This window comes from Dermacentor silvarum, chromosome 1 (assembly GCF_013339745.2).
Source record: "Dermacentor silvarum isolate Dsil-2018 chromosome 1, BIME_Dsil_1.4, whole genome shotgun sequence".
Taxonomy (NCBI): domain Eukaryota; kingdom Metazoa; phylum Arthropoda; class Arachnida; order Ixodida; family Ixodidae; genus Dermacentor; species Dermacentor silvarum.
Genome location: NC_051154.1, coordinates 286,617,604 through 286,633,379, shown reverse-complemented (window position 1 = coordinate 286,633,379; position 15,776 = coordinate 286,617,604). Strand labels below are relative to the sequence as shown.

The window sequence follows — 15,776 nt, the reverse complement described above, 5'->3', positions numbered from 1 at the left end:
GCCTAGCGAATATGCACGTGATGCCATCGCTCGTGCCGATCATGCGCGTCAGATCGCCCGCTCTAGGCTGTCGGCCTCGCAAGCGACCCAAAAGCGCCTCTATGACAGCCGGCATCACGACGTTCGCTTCTCACCCGGTGCCTTATACCCGTGTCACACGGGCACCCACAAACTCCTTTAGGATAAGGGAGCGCGAAACTTCCTAAGGGAGTTCGACCTCAAGGAAGTTGTGGCCGTGCCACACGGCCAATAACTAGTTTTCATAAGAAGCCGCCAGAGGCGCTATCAGCGGCGTTTGATGTTTGTAGAATTACAAAAATGTAACTTCTAATTGCGCTCGTAGCTATTATAATTAACGCTCCTTCCATAAAAAAAATACGATTTATTATATTTGATGCGAAAAACATACACCTCGATAAAAATCAAAGTGCACTCGCTAAACATAGCAGTGCTGACAGCGACGCTAGCCACCATGTGCTTCTCTGTGTTCCTTTGCAATGCCTCCTAAATAGACTTTTTAGGAGGCGTTGTCCTTTGCGGCGTGGCGAGTATGCTGATTTGCACTTGAACGTTTATTTATTTCAACAGAACTGTTTTGAAAAACACTCGACATTATTTTTAATGCAAACCATAATTAAATTCTCAGCTTTACAACGACAAGCCTGGGCACGAGAGTACTCCCTTCAGCCGCTGAGGGAGATCGCCGATCTCCCTCGACCAAAAGCTCCGTTAAACTCCCTTAGTGGAAGGGCGACCGTGTGACATCGCATGCATCTCCCTCAACATAAAGACGACGGAGTTAAAAGGAGTTTGCGGATGCCCGTCTGACAGGGGTATTAGTTCTCCTGTGGTGTCCAATCCGTCGTGTGCGCCTGTCCGAGAAGTTATCTCGGTACACGGGTCCTTACCGAATCATCCGCCAGGTCACGGACGTCACCTACGAGATTGTTCCCGTCTCTCCGACTTTGCCACCTGCGATCGCTCCCACTGACATAGTTCACGTCAGCAGACTGAAACCATACCACCCTCCTTCTGACGACAATGTTTGAAGTGCGCCGAGACGGCGCTTCTACCGCCGGGGGTAATGCTACGAGAGGCACATTCTGCCAGGGGCAGACGACAAAAAAGACGGTTCTGACGGGTGCTGGTGGCTGTCCACCATCTTGGCTACTGTGTCTGTGTAGTCTAAATACAGTGTAAATAGTCCCGCCTTGTGTCGTTTTGCGTAACAATATAAAAAGTAGCGACACTCTCCTCCTCCGCCTTCCCTCCTCCTCATTTCTCCTCTCTTGCGCGCTCCTTCCTCGACCGTGGCGCCGCCTACACCGCTTGAGCGTAGCAGACGACCTTTCGCAGAGTGAATGCACGCTTAGCAACGCCGTGCGTTTTAAGCGTACGCGCTGGCGTTCTAGCTCCGAGCAACTTCGTGCATAGCATAGGATTTCTATGCGGAGGGGTATATACATATATATTGACACATGCGCTTTTTATCTTTCACTGGTTACCGCTTTTCATCGGCTAACAAATGTTTAACATTATCGCTCGGCGCAGGACGCGCCTGCAAGTTTCTCGAACGTTGTCGATGCTTCTATCCGTTGTCACCGACGCTTATGTAATCTGATTGTATGAACGACGCGAACTGTCTAGTACTTTCTGGAAGACAGAGGGCACCAGGGATGACTCATGTAGAAAAGCCGACGCGTTTCGCTGCTAAGCAGATTTCTACGATCGCTGACTGTGTTCGCCGCTATCGTCGTGCCTCGAGTGCTTTTGTGGGCACAGGTTCGCCCAATAAAAAGTCCGTTTCGTCATTCACAGTTTTGCGAGTGTTTTCTTCGCCGCAACTACTACGTGCCAATATATTTAAATTAGGTGACGGCAGATTCTTTTTCCTCCTTTGATAACTATTTTTATAAATATCTAAACGAGCGCTAACACCGTACCATGAAGATTCCGAATGTATCGCGTGCACTGCATTTGTCAAGGGCGTGCCGCAAGATCTTGTTGCGAATGGTTGTAAATAACACGTTTACGATCGAATGCCAACATCCTGGCCTCCAGTAAACCTTCAGTAAGCTAAATAATCCGCTCCATCCTTGCCACTTGAATTCGCGGCGCGTATACAAGCTACGACGCTCAAAGGCTGGCGGAGGGCACAGACGCACCAGCCTTAGTGTCCTACCAAGTGCGCCTCAGCAAGTGCGTCTCAGACACATAGTGGCCGCACGAACTAATAGTTGAACGAACAAGCAAGCAAACGACTGAACGAACGAGCAAACGACTAAATTAACGACGACTAAACCGGCCAGTGAACGAGCGGGCGACTGCATGTTTTCTTTGCGAGTGCTCCTACCCCGCATCGTAGCCTTCACACACTTTAAAGCTCACGCGAATTAGCAGGTACGTCTCAAAGACCTATGAAGCTGTCGTTCGGCGACGAACGCACCCCGTAACTCAGTATCGGGAGAGCACGCACGCTTTTCACCGGTGCCTTCGTGTCGCAAATCCACCGGGTGGCCGCCAACGACGAACAAGAGCAAAAGACTCAAACAAAGCTATTTGCTCTAAAGAAAGCTAGTAAGTAACCACAAGAGGCAGAGCTGCTTTCCCAAGCTGAGTTTTCATGCTCGTGCCTACAATGTCAAAAGGATTGAGCTGAATCGCAGAAGTTTCGTAATCACGTTTTCACACGCAGTTTCGCATGCCCGCGAATTCAAGCCTGTTGGCGTACAAAACGATTAAGCTTCTTGCCTTTGCTGAAACTAATTTGGCCTCCGAAGGCGCAGCAGGTCGTGGTGATGGAAATAGACGAGGCAACCTAAAGTTTGCCCGCGCGGCACCAGCGCCGCCCACTCCCCTGGCGGAAGGATATAAGTGTCGAAGGTCGCCGCCGGGCCAGCGCGCGCCTGTGTTCTCTAGGGCGCGAGCGACCGCGTGCGTTGTTTTCGTGACCGCGAGCGCGACCTCCTCAACCAGGAAAGGTGGCACGCAATACTGCTGTGTTGTTGATTGCCACAAGATCCTCGGAAAGTCGAAAGCCGCCCGTGAAGTTCTACAGAATTCCGGAGAGGTGGCACGAGGAGGACAGACGACAAGCGTGGATAACTGCAGTGCGCCGAGTCAAGTAAGTCACGTAGTTTCGCATTCGCGTGCAATGTCACGGCTGCTCGATAAACACGCAATAGTAATGTGCCTGTATTTAGTGCATGGCCGTTTGTTTAGACGTGTCGCGTAGTTGAATCGTACAGTGAAATCCGCCGTGTTAGCTTAGCGGTAAATGCATACGTGTAGCGCCGCTAAGCTCGACGACGCGAGCACGATTCCCGGCCACGGCGGCCGCATTTCGATGGGAGCAAAATGCAAGAATACAGTTTTTGCCATGTACTTTGATTTTTTTGCACGTTAAAGAACCCCCGGTGGTCAAATTTATTCCTGAGATCCTCCATTACAGCGTGCCTCATAATGATATTCTGCTTTTGGCACGTAAAACCTACGAATTTCATTGATTGTACTGTTCGTTCACTCGCGATCGGCAAAGACTGGCTCAAGATAATTATATCCTTTGTCCAAACGCTGCAACTTAAATTACTAGTTGTACAGGCAACAAATAGGGCCGCACGTTACTTGTCTTTTGTGTGGTGGCAATCTGTATTTAATGCAAGCTGCGGTCATCGCATGCGTCGGTAAGCGGCAGATCGCAAAGCAGCTGCCCGAGACGCGCGCGTTATGTTTGTTGCTTGGCCATGCTTTCTGGGTTCACAATATCCAAGCATGTTTTGAAGTAATTGCCACCTTGCACATTCTTCCTGCTTCACTCTTCCCGCCAAGAATCTTCGTTTCGTGTAGTAGCCGGCCATCGGTGTGAGACTTTTGCTGCGGCGGGGCATTCGCCCAACAAGAAACTAGATTTGCTTTGGTGAGGCATGTATCGCTAATTCTTGCGCTCGTGCTGCTGGTCCCAAGGTATTTGCTGGTTACCGTGACTTGGTTTCATTTCGCGGAGCAGCTTGTACGAGTGATTTCTCATGACCAGTGAAAAGATACCTTGCTCAATATTGCAATGAGTTGCCATGACTCTAGCATTGAATAAGGCATGATATACATTAAATATTTATACAGCATGATATAAGGCATTATACACATATGTAGTGCTTACATCGTTAATTAATTTTATTGGCTTATTGGTGCCTAATGCATGTGTTTTTTCTGTTCCGACAGTGCTGATTCCACTCCCTGGGAGCCAAATTGAGAGCAGCCGTGTGTGCGCGCCCAGCGACCAACGAAACCAACCGCAATCGTCACCGTCTCTGCACATCTCTGCAAGCATGCATGACCGCTTTGTGACTGCACCATAGAGAAATAAAAGTGACTGAATGACTGAACTCGGTGTGTACCTCTAACTCGATGTCGTATACAATCTTGTTGGACACCTCCGACACGCACTTGGCTTTCACTGTCACATCGCCGCCCACAATTTTTCAACACCACACACGTGTGGAAGCAGACGCTCCCCTTTCTTGAGATTGCCGCCACGAAAAAAACTGTTGGCGTCGGCAACCGTCTTGAAATCGCACTGCAGTCTTTGCATCGCTGTTAAGCAAGCAGGCGATCTGCCGCCGTCGAAAACGGAGCGCCGTGAGCACGAGCAGCGAAGGAAAGCGCGGGCGAAACAATGTAAACAAAGCGGAGACTGCACCACGGAGCGACCGCGCTGCTTGAAATTTCCACATTGAAGGCGCTGTCAGGAGGCGCAGTAGCGCCTTCAGGCGATCGTTTTCTCGTCTATTGCCGTGAAGCGACGTCGCACTTGCCGCAAAACACAGTTACAGGCGTTCGCAAACCAAAGCAGCACGGAAGAGCAACGGCGCCAACATGTGCTCCTCGCCAGTCGGTAGACGCTTACCAGGCGAAAATGGCGATGGAGCGCGATCGTAAACAAGCGCAGCCAGCGCCCGGGGGCGCGACGTCCCACGTGATGCCATTAGGCCAATACCGACGAGGCGACGGCTTCGGACAGTGCGTGCGAGGAGGAGGCGGCATTCTTCAAAGCGTGACGCTACTTTTTATATAGAGGGGTTTTAACTACCTGCGGAAGTGGAGTACCGCAGCAATCTTGACGTCTTTTACCACCCCCGGCAATAATGGCGCATATCATGTACGTTATGAATTAAGAATAAAGAATAAAGTTAGAACATTCCGTGACACCCACATATATTTACATTGGTTAGCGTTTATTTCTACGAGCCTTTGGTTACACCAATTAGTTACGATGTCAAGGTCGAAAAGGGCTCTATTGATATCTTAACCATTTTTTATTTCTATATAGTAAGAGAATAATCAGTGAAGAGATGAACCCTGCTTAATGGCTATGGTGTTTGGCTGCGAAGCAGGAGGTCGCGGGATCGAATACCGGCCACGGCGGCCGCATTTCGATGGGGGCGAAATGCGAAAACACCCGTGTACTTAGATTTAGGTGCACGTTAAAGAACCCCAGGTGGTCCAAATTTCCCGGAGTCCCCCACTACGGCGTGCCTCATAATCAGATCGTGGTTTTGGCACGCAGAACCCCATAATTTAATTTTTTTAACAGATGAACGATGAATAATTTTTTACGTAATCGCACTATGCTGTCGCGCTTACACAGCTCAAGCTTAACTTGCTTGAGTCGCAGTTAAACTAATCAACATAGACGTATTCGTAAGGATTCAAAACACTTCGTAATTTGAACCTGAGGTTAGCACTTACCACGTTTCGCCTTTCTTCGTCTCAAAGGCGTTTTGCCTTATTTTTCAAACAAGGAATTCTTGACAGATACTTTAAATATTGAATAATTTATGTTTAAATCACGCACTGATTCGATAGCGGTACAGCTGGTGGATTCTGATGACACAGGCATAGCGAAAGAAATTAGCAGTTGCTTCCCTGCAGCACCAACTTGGCATCTCTTGGTTAATTATGAGCTCTGCATATAATTAGTGAATACTGGTTTTGTCTCTATTTTCAGACGTAATACGAGGCACATTGTAGGCATCCCCTTTGTCCATGGCCATCTTAACTGGGGAACGACTTCATATCTTTAGAAATGGCGCAGGTTACGTCAGATGTTAATTCGTGTCGGTTAATTACGGCGCCATACAAGCGTTATACTCATATTTTAGGCGTCTTGGGAGAACGAGACATGACACTGGCTTTCAATGTGGAGGAAATGGGTTTCATACGTGCATACTTTGCAAAATCATGTGCGGGCAAAGTTTTAAGCTGTGTGTTAATATTACAGGCAATTAAAAATCCCTACTGCAACTGCTCGACAGAATCAGCTTCACTAAAATTTTTGCTGGCTTCTGTAAGGTCGCACGAAGGCTGTGCGTTTTTTAGATCTTGATATTTCCGTCGTATATTAAGAATACTTGAAGGAAAACAGGACGTCTGTATTGTACCGTGTAGCGTAGCGCTTTGAACCTTTCTGGTGCACACGGCAATAGCATCTACTAAATTATTTAATCTAATCAATATAGAAGTAAGCATTTAGTGATTTTTAGCCAACCAGACGCTCTTCTGATTAAACATCCCTGCCTTCTTTCTTTGCTCTTCTTCCTTCTGAAGCTGTTTTACAAACATATCCTACCTATAAATATGTTATTCTAAATCGAACTTAAGTGGAAGCGTTAGCTCGGGTGTTCCTATCTAAATACATGGAAAATCGGCAATTCTTTTTCTGAGCAACCACAGCACTGAATTTGATGGGTTATGATGAACTCGAAGAAGTTAAAATGTTGTGATTTCAGAAAGCGAATTTTTATTTAGGCTGTTGCCGTTTTTTTTTTCAAAACAAGATAATAAAAATTGCGAAATTTCAAGAAACAAGACTTGAAGTATACTACTTCAAACCTCAGCAACTAAAAATGATTTCGCTATTCTGTAAACTGCCCCTAACATTACATCTAAAGCCGACAAAAATGATCTATCATACGCGGCCCTGAAACATACCACAAGCTTGTAAATATGACATTTGCAAAACCTTTTCATTGTAGCAAACTTGCATGTCGTAAATTAATACATAAAGTTTGCCCAATTTACTGGCTCCAACGAACGAACTTTATAGAAACGCGATATTTGTTTTTGATGCTGGATTAAGGATTTGTAAACTTCGTACCTCTATTTTATTTTTCAAATTTACAAGTTTCTGGCAATTCTTGTGAAAAACCTCAAGGCCTGAATCAAAATTTTGTTTGCTGCAGCCACTGTGATTTAACTTTCTCTCTTACATGCAACAGAATTCATTCAAAAGGCCGTTTCACATGGCGCGATTGGGGCGAAAAAAATCGTTCTGTCGCGCACGTCGCAGAGCGATTTTCGCTGGCAGCTTTCACATGCGTCTTTGACCGCGCGATTTCCGTCGCAGCGACGCCCAAGGTTGCTCCCTGCTCACAAGGTATCCATGCCTGGATCGTTAAATAAAAACAACATGGAAACTAGTCAAATATTACAATTTCATATTTTTCTTTTGAAAATAGAATAGTGCACAATTTTTCAGCCTTTAAACGCGTTGAGAGTGCGATCGCTTAGTCCGCAGTTGCGGCTAGTGAAAATGCTGCAAAACCGCATAAGCGTGCAGCGTCGTGGGGTGGTTTTGTTTTGTACACTCTAGTTGTGTTGTTGCGGTACGATGGAAGCCACAACTCTTCTCCTGTAGGAGTATTTGCCTCTCCAAAAGAAGAAGCTACTATTAAGTGTGCAAGTGCCTGGCACAATTTGTAGCAATGAAGACATTTACGACGGCGACGATCGGGAGAGTACGTGCCGTATGTTGAAGGCGGCGTCAGCTCCCGACCTGGATAGCCTGCAGCTTCTCCTTTTAAATGAATTGTGCGAGCTGGAGAAAAAAATTGTTGATGAATCTCCTGAGCCACAGGCGCTGGTGGGTCCGCTCTGTTAAAACATCATTGAAACTGGTGCGCGACATTGCTCCGCTGAGCTTCCAACACGCGGTAAAACAGGAAAGCGCCTATTTTGATGGCACTTGCTGTTACGTCACGTTGCTCCGCCCACATCGCGCCGATGCTGCGACTCAGCGACGGAAATTCCAACATGTTGGAATCCCGTCGCGGAGAGCCACAAACAGCACAAACCGCAAAATGCTGCACAAACCGCAGCATCGGTTCAGCGGTTTTCTAATTAAAACAATCTTGCGTTTTACATGCCCGCTTCGGAGATAAGGCCGTTTTACATGGTGCGATTTCCGTCGCATGCGACGAAAATCGCAGTCGCAGAGCCCATTCTGCGATTTTCGGCTGCCATCAAACGGTTGGTCGCAACGTCACAGCAGTCGCTGCGATTTTCCGTCGAAATTGCGCCGAAAGCTATTTCGCGGTCTGTTTTGAAAAATTGCGGCGGTCGCTCAACGCAACGTTTATAGATTCTTTTTGTCTGTAAATATTGGCTCAACAAGCCTCGAACAGTGCAACTAATTGAGTGGAGCCTTGGATTGCGCAATTGGTACGTAACATCAGCACCGACACGCGAACAGTGCAGATAAAAACTCGTAAGTCACATTCGGTTCTGTGATTTCTATGCGTTTGTTGACACGCTACGTTACTAAAAACGCTGTTTTTTAGGTTGGCTTCGGGTGCTGATAGTACGTACTTTTGCGTGATTTTCCGTTATTCACACGCGCTGCGAGTTGGTAAATACTACGAGGTGTCCCTCACGGGAAGGCATGGCCTTCGGATGTCGTCCCAATTTTCTGGTTCTGGAGACAACTCGTTATATACGAAAACGCCACACTTTTATCGCGGTATGCTTTTACGGACGGAACAATGTAAAGAATATGCAACTACGGATAAATGCTACGGACAATAGGTCACGCTATGCGCGCGACCATTTAGTTGCAGCCAGTTGGTTTGGGCTTTCGTGCGCATTTTCTCCAATTGATGAATTATCTCATCTCAAGGTTCTGTTACTTCCGCTGCGAGATGCGACTGCTTATCAAGCTCGCAAAGCGAAGGTGCAAACTATACATCGTAATGAATGTTCTACAATAGCATATTTAACGCTTTGACTGGGAATAAACAGTATTGCAAATTTGTTTTCGAAGCAATGTTTAAACAGTTTTTTTTCCTCATTTTTCTGATGTATTTTTCTCCTGAAAAAAAAACAAACCTTCAGTGTGTTGCAGACTTTGTATCCTTACTGCATCTGTATTAACCCTCACATTATAAGGAAATTGCATGTTTCGCTGACTTCAGTGCATCAAATTACTTTTGTTTATGGTGGTTGTAACATATCGCAGTACTCTAAGAAACTACTTTGCCATAAATGTCCTTGCCTTTTCTTGCTTCTCTGTCTCTACTTCCTGTAAAACACATGCAATAATGCAAAAAGCACGCAAACACCTTGTTTTTATAAGCAGTAGATAACTCATTAAACAAAAGCAGATCAAAATTGTGCAATGAAGTTAGCCGGTTGCATTCCTTGGTGTGAATGATAGCATCTTTTCAAGTGTGGGTGGGTCTTGCATGTCCACAGCTCATATAAAGTGTGCAGACTCATCACGAGGCATAGGTGTTGCCCATCAAGATGGAGACAATGTTGGTAATGAGTCTGCACTTACATGTATTACTGCATAAACTCTAATAACCATATCCCATCATTACTCAGTCGAGCTTGCTCAGAATCATATTCACCAAAACTATACTCGGCCGAGCTTGATCTGACTAATATTCACAAAGATTCTACTCAGGCGAGCTTGCACCGAGTCATATTCACCAAATATCTACTTAGCCAAGCTTGCTCTGACTTATATTCATCAAAATTCTACTCAGGCGAGCTTGCACTGAGTCATACTCACCAAAAATCTACTTGCCCAGCTTGCTTTGACTCATATTCACCACAATTATACTCAGATAAGCTTGCTGTGACTTATATTCATCAAAATTCTACTCAGGTGCGCTTGCACTGAGTCAAATTCACCAAAAATCAACTTGCCGAGCTTGCTTTGACTCATATACACTAAAATTATACTCAGATGAGCTTGCTCTGACTACCACATGACAATATTCACTAAAAGTTTACTCAACCGAGCTTGCTCTTACTCGTATTCACCAAAATTCTACTCAGTCAGGCTCAAACGAACTCAGACTCATGGTTATTTCGAAGTCCTGGTGAGCCAATGTTTGAGTGAGTTCACCGTGCTATGTGTATACATTACATTATGTGACCTGAGCAATGAATAAGCAAACATTGCCTATGAGTACGTGTTGCATCGGGTGAAATAAGGACAACTGTACACACTGCAGTTAGTTTTCTAGAGTTCAACTGATCGTTGCATGAAAGCTTCGCCTCATGTCGATTCAAGCAAGTGCATTGGATCTGCATCATATTTTTGCCAATCCTGCTGGTTGTCTTGGCCATTACTGGGTGACCACATTTTGTACATTTCAACACAAAGTTGAATAAATGACTGTGGTGCAATATATTAAAAAAAGATGCTTGCATCACTGCACGTATAACATTCAGAACATGATACAAACACATGCACATAAGATGCACACAAACGATAAATACATAAACAGATGAAATCAGCTAGCCACCACCTATTGAAAAAAAAAGGACAGGACTACGTATAACCATTCCCCTTGCCAGGTACATGGGCTATAGGAGAAACACACGTGCGACCTAGCAGTTACCTCGAGGTAGCAGCTATGGACGCTTTTGCGTTCGCAGCTGGCCGCTCAACCACTCAAGTGTGTTCAGTGTGTACTTGTACTTAGGCACACCTTTTATTGTCTATATCTCAAAAATTTAATGTGGCTCCTCAAAATTTTGAGAACGTTTGGATTCTGAGGCTTGCAAAGGTAAATATTTTTATTCCATTCTCGTTCAAGGTGAAAGCTCATACAAAAGCTTAGAGATATTGTCGGTGCCCCTCACTTCCCCTCAGAACATAAGTAGTCTGTAATTGAAATTCTAGCAGCTTTTCAACAGCAAGAAAGGGAATCAGCTTCCCCTGTTTTCAGCATTGGGTTAACGCAGGCAATTCAGGAAGGCAGAATGTTTTGCTAATACAATCGCTTCGGGAATACCAGATGAGATTGTACCTTGACGCTTTCCTTGCACTTTCTTATTTTGGTCAAATAATCTAGTTTTAAATGGCTCCAGTTAGCATGCTCTAACATTGGTCTAATATAGTTTAAGTACATGACTACCTTAACAGACTGGGATGCTGGCTTTCATTTCCAGGAAAGGAACTATAGTGCCTGCTCCAGTTGCATATGTTTTTGGTTATCTGGGGTTTTCAGCCTCACTTTTAAGATAATGTGCTCAAGCAGGTAGAAGCACACGTATGATATCAGAGGACAATTTCGATAGCTTTTTACTTTACACTTGTCACTATGAACACAAAATTTTACCGTTCGATTTTGTTATTAAACAAACAAACGTACTCATAACAAGGTATTTTAATGTTAGTCATGGGGCTACGCAGCTGCGCTACGTACTGCAGCATATTAAATTAAGCTTCTTCATACAGATTCACAGCACACTAACAGCACAAGAAACAGGACGAGAAAATAGACGACGCCCATGTCTGTCAGAATGATACGATAATACGTACACAAGTGACTGCAGCTCCTTAAAAAAATGTGGTGTCGGCTTTTACGCCTTTCGAAATATTCAGAGAGCACTTGTATGAATAATTACAGCACACGCACCGAGACAGACGAACCAGCCTGGCGCTAAGATTAACGTTCACAACACAAATTCCATTGCACGTTCAGTAATTACACACAGATCATTTGCGGCTTCCTTCAGGGACAGACGTGAGCTTTTGGGTTGGTGCTTGCTGCTAAGTTTGGCGCAAGAATGTTGCTAGGAGCAGGAACCGCTTATGCGCAATCACAAGCAATACACACACATTGTTTTTTCAGAAGCTGACGTCAAGCACGGGTAGCGCGAGGGTGTCTGCGTTGACATGACGACTTCGCTGCAGCCGAATTCCGAATACTGCATATGCGATGACAACAGCTATAGGGGCTTGTTGATAGGTCCTCTTGTAATTTGTTTAACCGCAGGAAGAACGACACAGGCATAAAAAACACACGAGACAGCACACAACGCTGAACGACCACCTGCGAACAGCTGTTTACGTCCGCCATTTCTCCTCGTATTGAACTTCACAAACCGCTGTTGCGCACTCCAAAACAAACTAAACTTTGAAGCGCTTTTAAATTACAAAACGCACGTATTCTTTGGTCCTAATAAAGAGAGGTCAATTATATTATAACGCGCACGTCTTTTTCATTACATTAAACGAATTTATGCGGCGTGTGCGACAAAATCTGGCAGCAAGCAACCCTGGGCGTTGCATAATCGCATTGTTGACATCGCACCATGTGAAATGGCCGTTGCGAATTTCGCATCTGCGAAAATCGCAGCTGCGAAAATTGCAGTGCAAAATCGCACCATGTGAAACAGCCTTTACCCAGACGTCGAGGAGGCTTTGGTGCGTTGGCTGAAAAATGCAAGGGCAAAAACTTGCCTGTGACCGGACCCCTTCTTACCGAAAAGGCGCTGTGCTGTGCTTCGCCACACAGGTGGGCCATGACAGTTTTTTTTTTTTTTTTTGCAGCAATGGCTGGCTCGCTAAATTTAAGACGCAATACAACTTAACCCCAAAGGTTGTTTCCGGCGAAGGTGCAGTGGCAGACAAAAGCAGTGCAGGGGCCTGGGCCAGCGGTAAGCTGCAACATAACTTGTGAGAGTGTTCCCCAGAACACATATTCAACATGGACGAATCGGCACGTTTTTTAACACGAAAGTGTTTTATGCCGGGGTCCACCAAGACTTCACTGACGTATTTCCGTCACGGAAATACGTCATAGAACATAATACAAAGAAAGAAACCAGAAGAAAAAGTTCCACAAACATGCAAAATTTGGAAATCGAACCCACGACCTCTCGGTCCGCGACGATAGATCGCCGAGCGTTTAACCCATTGCGCCACAAACGCATTTGCAGAGAGCTACACAGACGCGCCTTATATATCTAACACTCCTCCGTGTACCCGCGCTCTTGCTCAGGGCGGTGCCGCCGCCTACGAGCAGAAAAGAGAAGTACTGCATTATGACACTAACGCGCACCGACAGTGAACGCTTCGGTGGTCTCAGCACTACGACGCCTCGATGCCAGCATTCGAAGGGACGCTGGCATCAAGAAGCACTACCAACGCCACCTAGGTGGCGTTCACCGTACTCAGCACAGCGGAGCGTGGCCTTCGCAATTAGCTCTGAAAATGTTTCTGAAGTTGATCGCGGAGGCTGCAATTACGACGCGCTGTACGCGCTGATTTGACTCGGTGACGATTCAGTTACGTGCTTCGTCTTTCGCGTTGTGCTAGCGTGTGCAGCGTAGTGCAGCTTCCATATGCACGACGGTTGCTCATGGTCATCGACGTTGGTAGTCGTGATGGAGGAGACGTGCCACCAGGCGTCAGCGTGGGTGCATCAACGCCTAAGGGCGCTTTAGCCACAAAACGCCAATAGACATTATATATCAATGTGCAATAAACATTACACTACTTCTGTGAAGACACGTTTCACTTTCGTGTTCTATACCGATTCCTATATAAGAGGGATCAACCACATTTTTTAAGATGTTGCCAAACCGAACTAACTTTTAAAGGGAAATCGTGCACAGGCGGAAAACAAGCGAAGGATAGAATATCGGTTGCATTTGCAGCCAACATGGCAGCGACGGAAAAGCTGCCATTCCTCTTTATTGGCAAGGCTGCGAAGCCGAGATGCTTCAAGGGTGGTCGACTTCTGTCAGGCGTGTTCTATCGCAACAACACCAAAGCCTGGATGCTCTTGAAGCTATTTGAGGAGTACCGTATTTACACGATTGTAGGTCGACCCATTTTTTCAAATTTGCCAATCCAATGTTGGGTGGTCGACTTAGAATAGAAACCGAAGCGTGTACCGCTAGTAACGGCAAGAGAAACGAGAAATCAGGGGCGCTACGGCGTGGTTAGAACTTTTCACCTACGCTTCCATGGTTACGATAGAAGCGTAGCGTATTAATTTACCGTATTGCATACATTTTTATAGCGCGCACCACGAGCGCACGGCTTTAGTGGGAGTGTCGATCATGGAAGAGCCATGGAAAAGCCACCGTTTGGGGGGTATTGGTAGTTGGCGGAAGAGCCGCCGTTTGAGGGGTATTGGTAGTTGGCGGAAGAGCCGTCGTTTGGGGGGTATTAGTAGTTGGCGGGAGAGCTTTTCTTTGAGATACGATTGTTTTCGACGGCCGCACGCATCTGTCACTTCTGCTGTTGTGCTAAATCGTCCCGCCTGTCATGAGTGCCAAGAACTTTCGGCGCTCGTTCACAGCAGCGTTCAAACGTGTTGTAATCCTCCATGCCGAGGAAACTAACAACTGTGCAGCGGGACGCAAGTTTGGAGTCGGTGAATGTGTGGTGCGTCCGTGGCGGCTTCAGCGCAAGGAAATTTGGTCTCCCTGGCTACTGTGTGCGGGTGCGTCCTCTCTGCGTGGGCTGCTGTACCACGCGATGTCGTGGTGCGGTCGTTTGCGAAGTGTGGACTCACACTTGATCACGACGTGCTGTGGGATCGCAGCAGCTATGACGGCAGCAGTACCAGTGAGGTCGACTCTAGTGACGATGAGTAGTCTTAGCAACCCCATCAATAAATTTCCCTTGTGTGAAATGCACTCGCATGGTTCCCCCCCCCCCTTTTTTTTGTTTGAAACATGCAATTTTGGGGGGGGGGGGGGGTCGACCTACATTCAAGTCGACTTACAATCGTGTAAATACGGTATGTGCACCTACTGGGTCGTCGCTTTACCGCGAGCGGAAGAAATATTGTTATGGTGATTGATAACGCACCGGCTCACGTGGTACTGGAGAACCTTTCTGCCGTGAAGCTGGTGTTCCTGGTAGCAAACACAACCGCACTCTCACAGCCCTTGGACCAAGGAAGCATTTGGTCTGTCAAACACTTGTACCGGCAAAACATGCTGCGCAGGATGCTTCTTACAATTGAAAGTGACAAGACTTACAACATCGACATGCTGGGTGCGATCCATTTGCTGGCGCATACCTGGCAGCAAGTAAAAGCCGCAACTGTGAAGAACTGTTTCGCACGTGGACAGTTCGTTATGCCCGCCCAAGAAATTAACTCAAGCAAAGTGGATGCGGATGAAGAAGTGGCTGACGACAGCGACTGCGAGGCGCTGCTTGCAGAAGTTTTGGAGCGACAAGGTGGCGGCGACACAGTGCCGTTTTTAGCGTTTTGCGACGTCGATAATGACACCGAAACTTATGAAGATTTGTCCGACAGTGACATTGTAAACTCGCTTAGTACCAAATTATGCAGCGCAAGCGACGGTGAGGACGACGACAATGCCGAGCTGGAAGATGTGCCGTGTCCGTCCTTTGGAGAAGCAGTGTGAGCACTGGATGTCATGCGGCTGTTCGCCGAAAAGAGAGGGTTAATGGACAAATTGGCCTTCCACTTGGACGGCTTCGAAAATGCAGTTGTCGCTGCGAGGCCGCCGAAGTGACAAACGAAACTGACGGATTTTTTGCGGCCTGTTTCGGCAAAATAAAGAAGTTTTTTTTGGTTTTCTTGCGAAACGCGTTTCATTCCACAGGCAGGTAAGTGCATATTTCTTACTTTCGGGTAAGCTGTAGTGCCGTTTAGCACGTACTTTCTTCGCGTCCCCGTCAGGTAAGGTTTAACGAGCTACTGTACTTAGTTATC

The 15,776-nt window shown here is 46.5% G+C and overlaps 1 protein-coding gene across 1 annotated transcript; it reads left to right on the top strand.

Annotated features, from left to right (window-relative positions):
• Nucleotides 1-14,880: 14,880 nt before the first annotated feature.
• LOC119441370 (tigger transposable element-derived protein 6) lies at nt 14,881-15,465 on the top strand. Its single transcript, XM_037705986.1, has one exon. The coding sequence runs from the start codon at nt 14,881-14,883 to the stop codon at nt 15,463-15,465; it is 585 nt and encodes a 194-aa protein (XP_037561914.1).
• The last annotated feature ends 311 nt before the right edge of the window (nt 15,466-15,776 follow it).

Excerpts from the sequence above, each read along its gene's own strand:
- LOC119441370 (XM_037705986.1), top strand. The coding sequence starts at position 14,881 with ATGGTGATTGATAACGCACCGGCTCACGTGGTACTGGAGAACCTTTCT.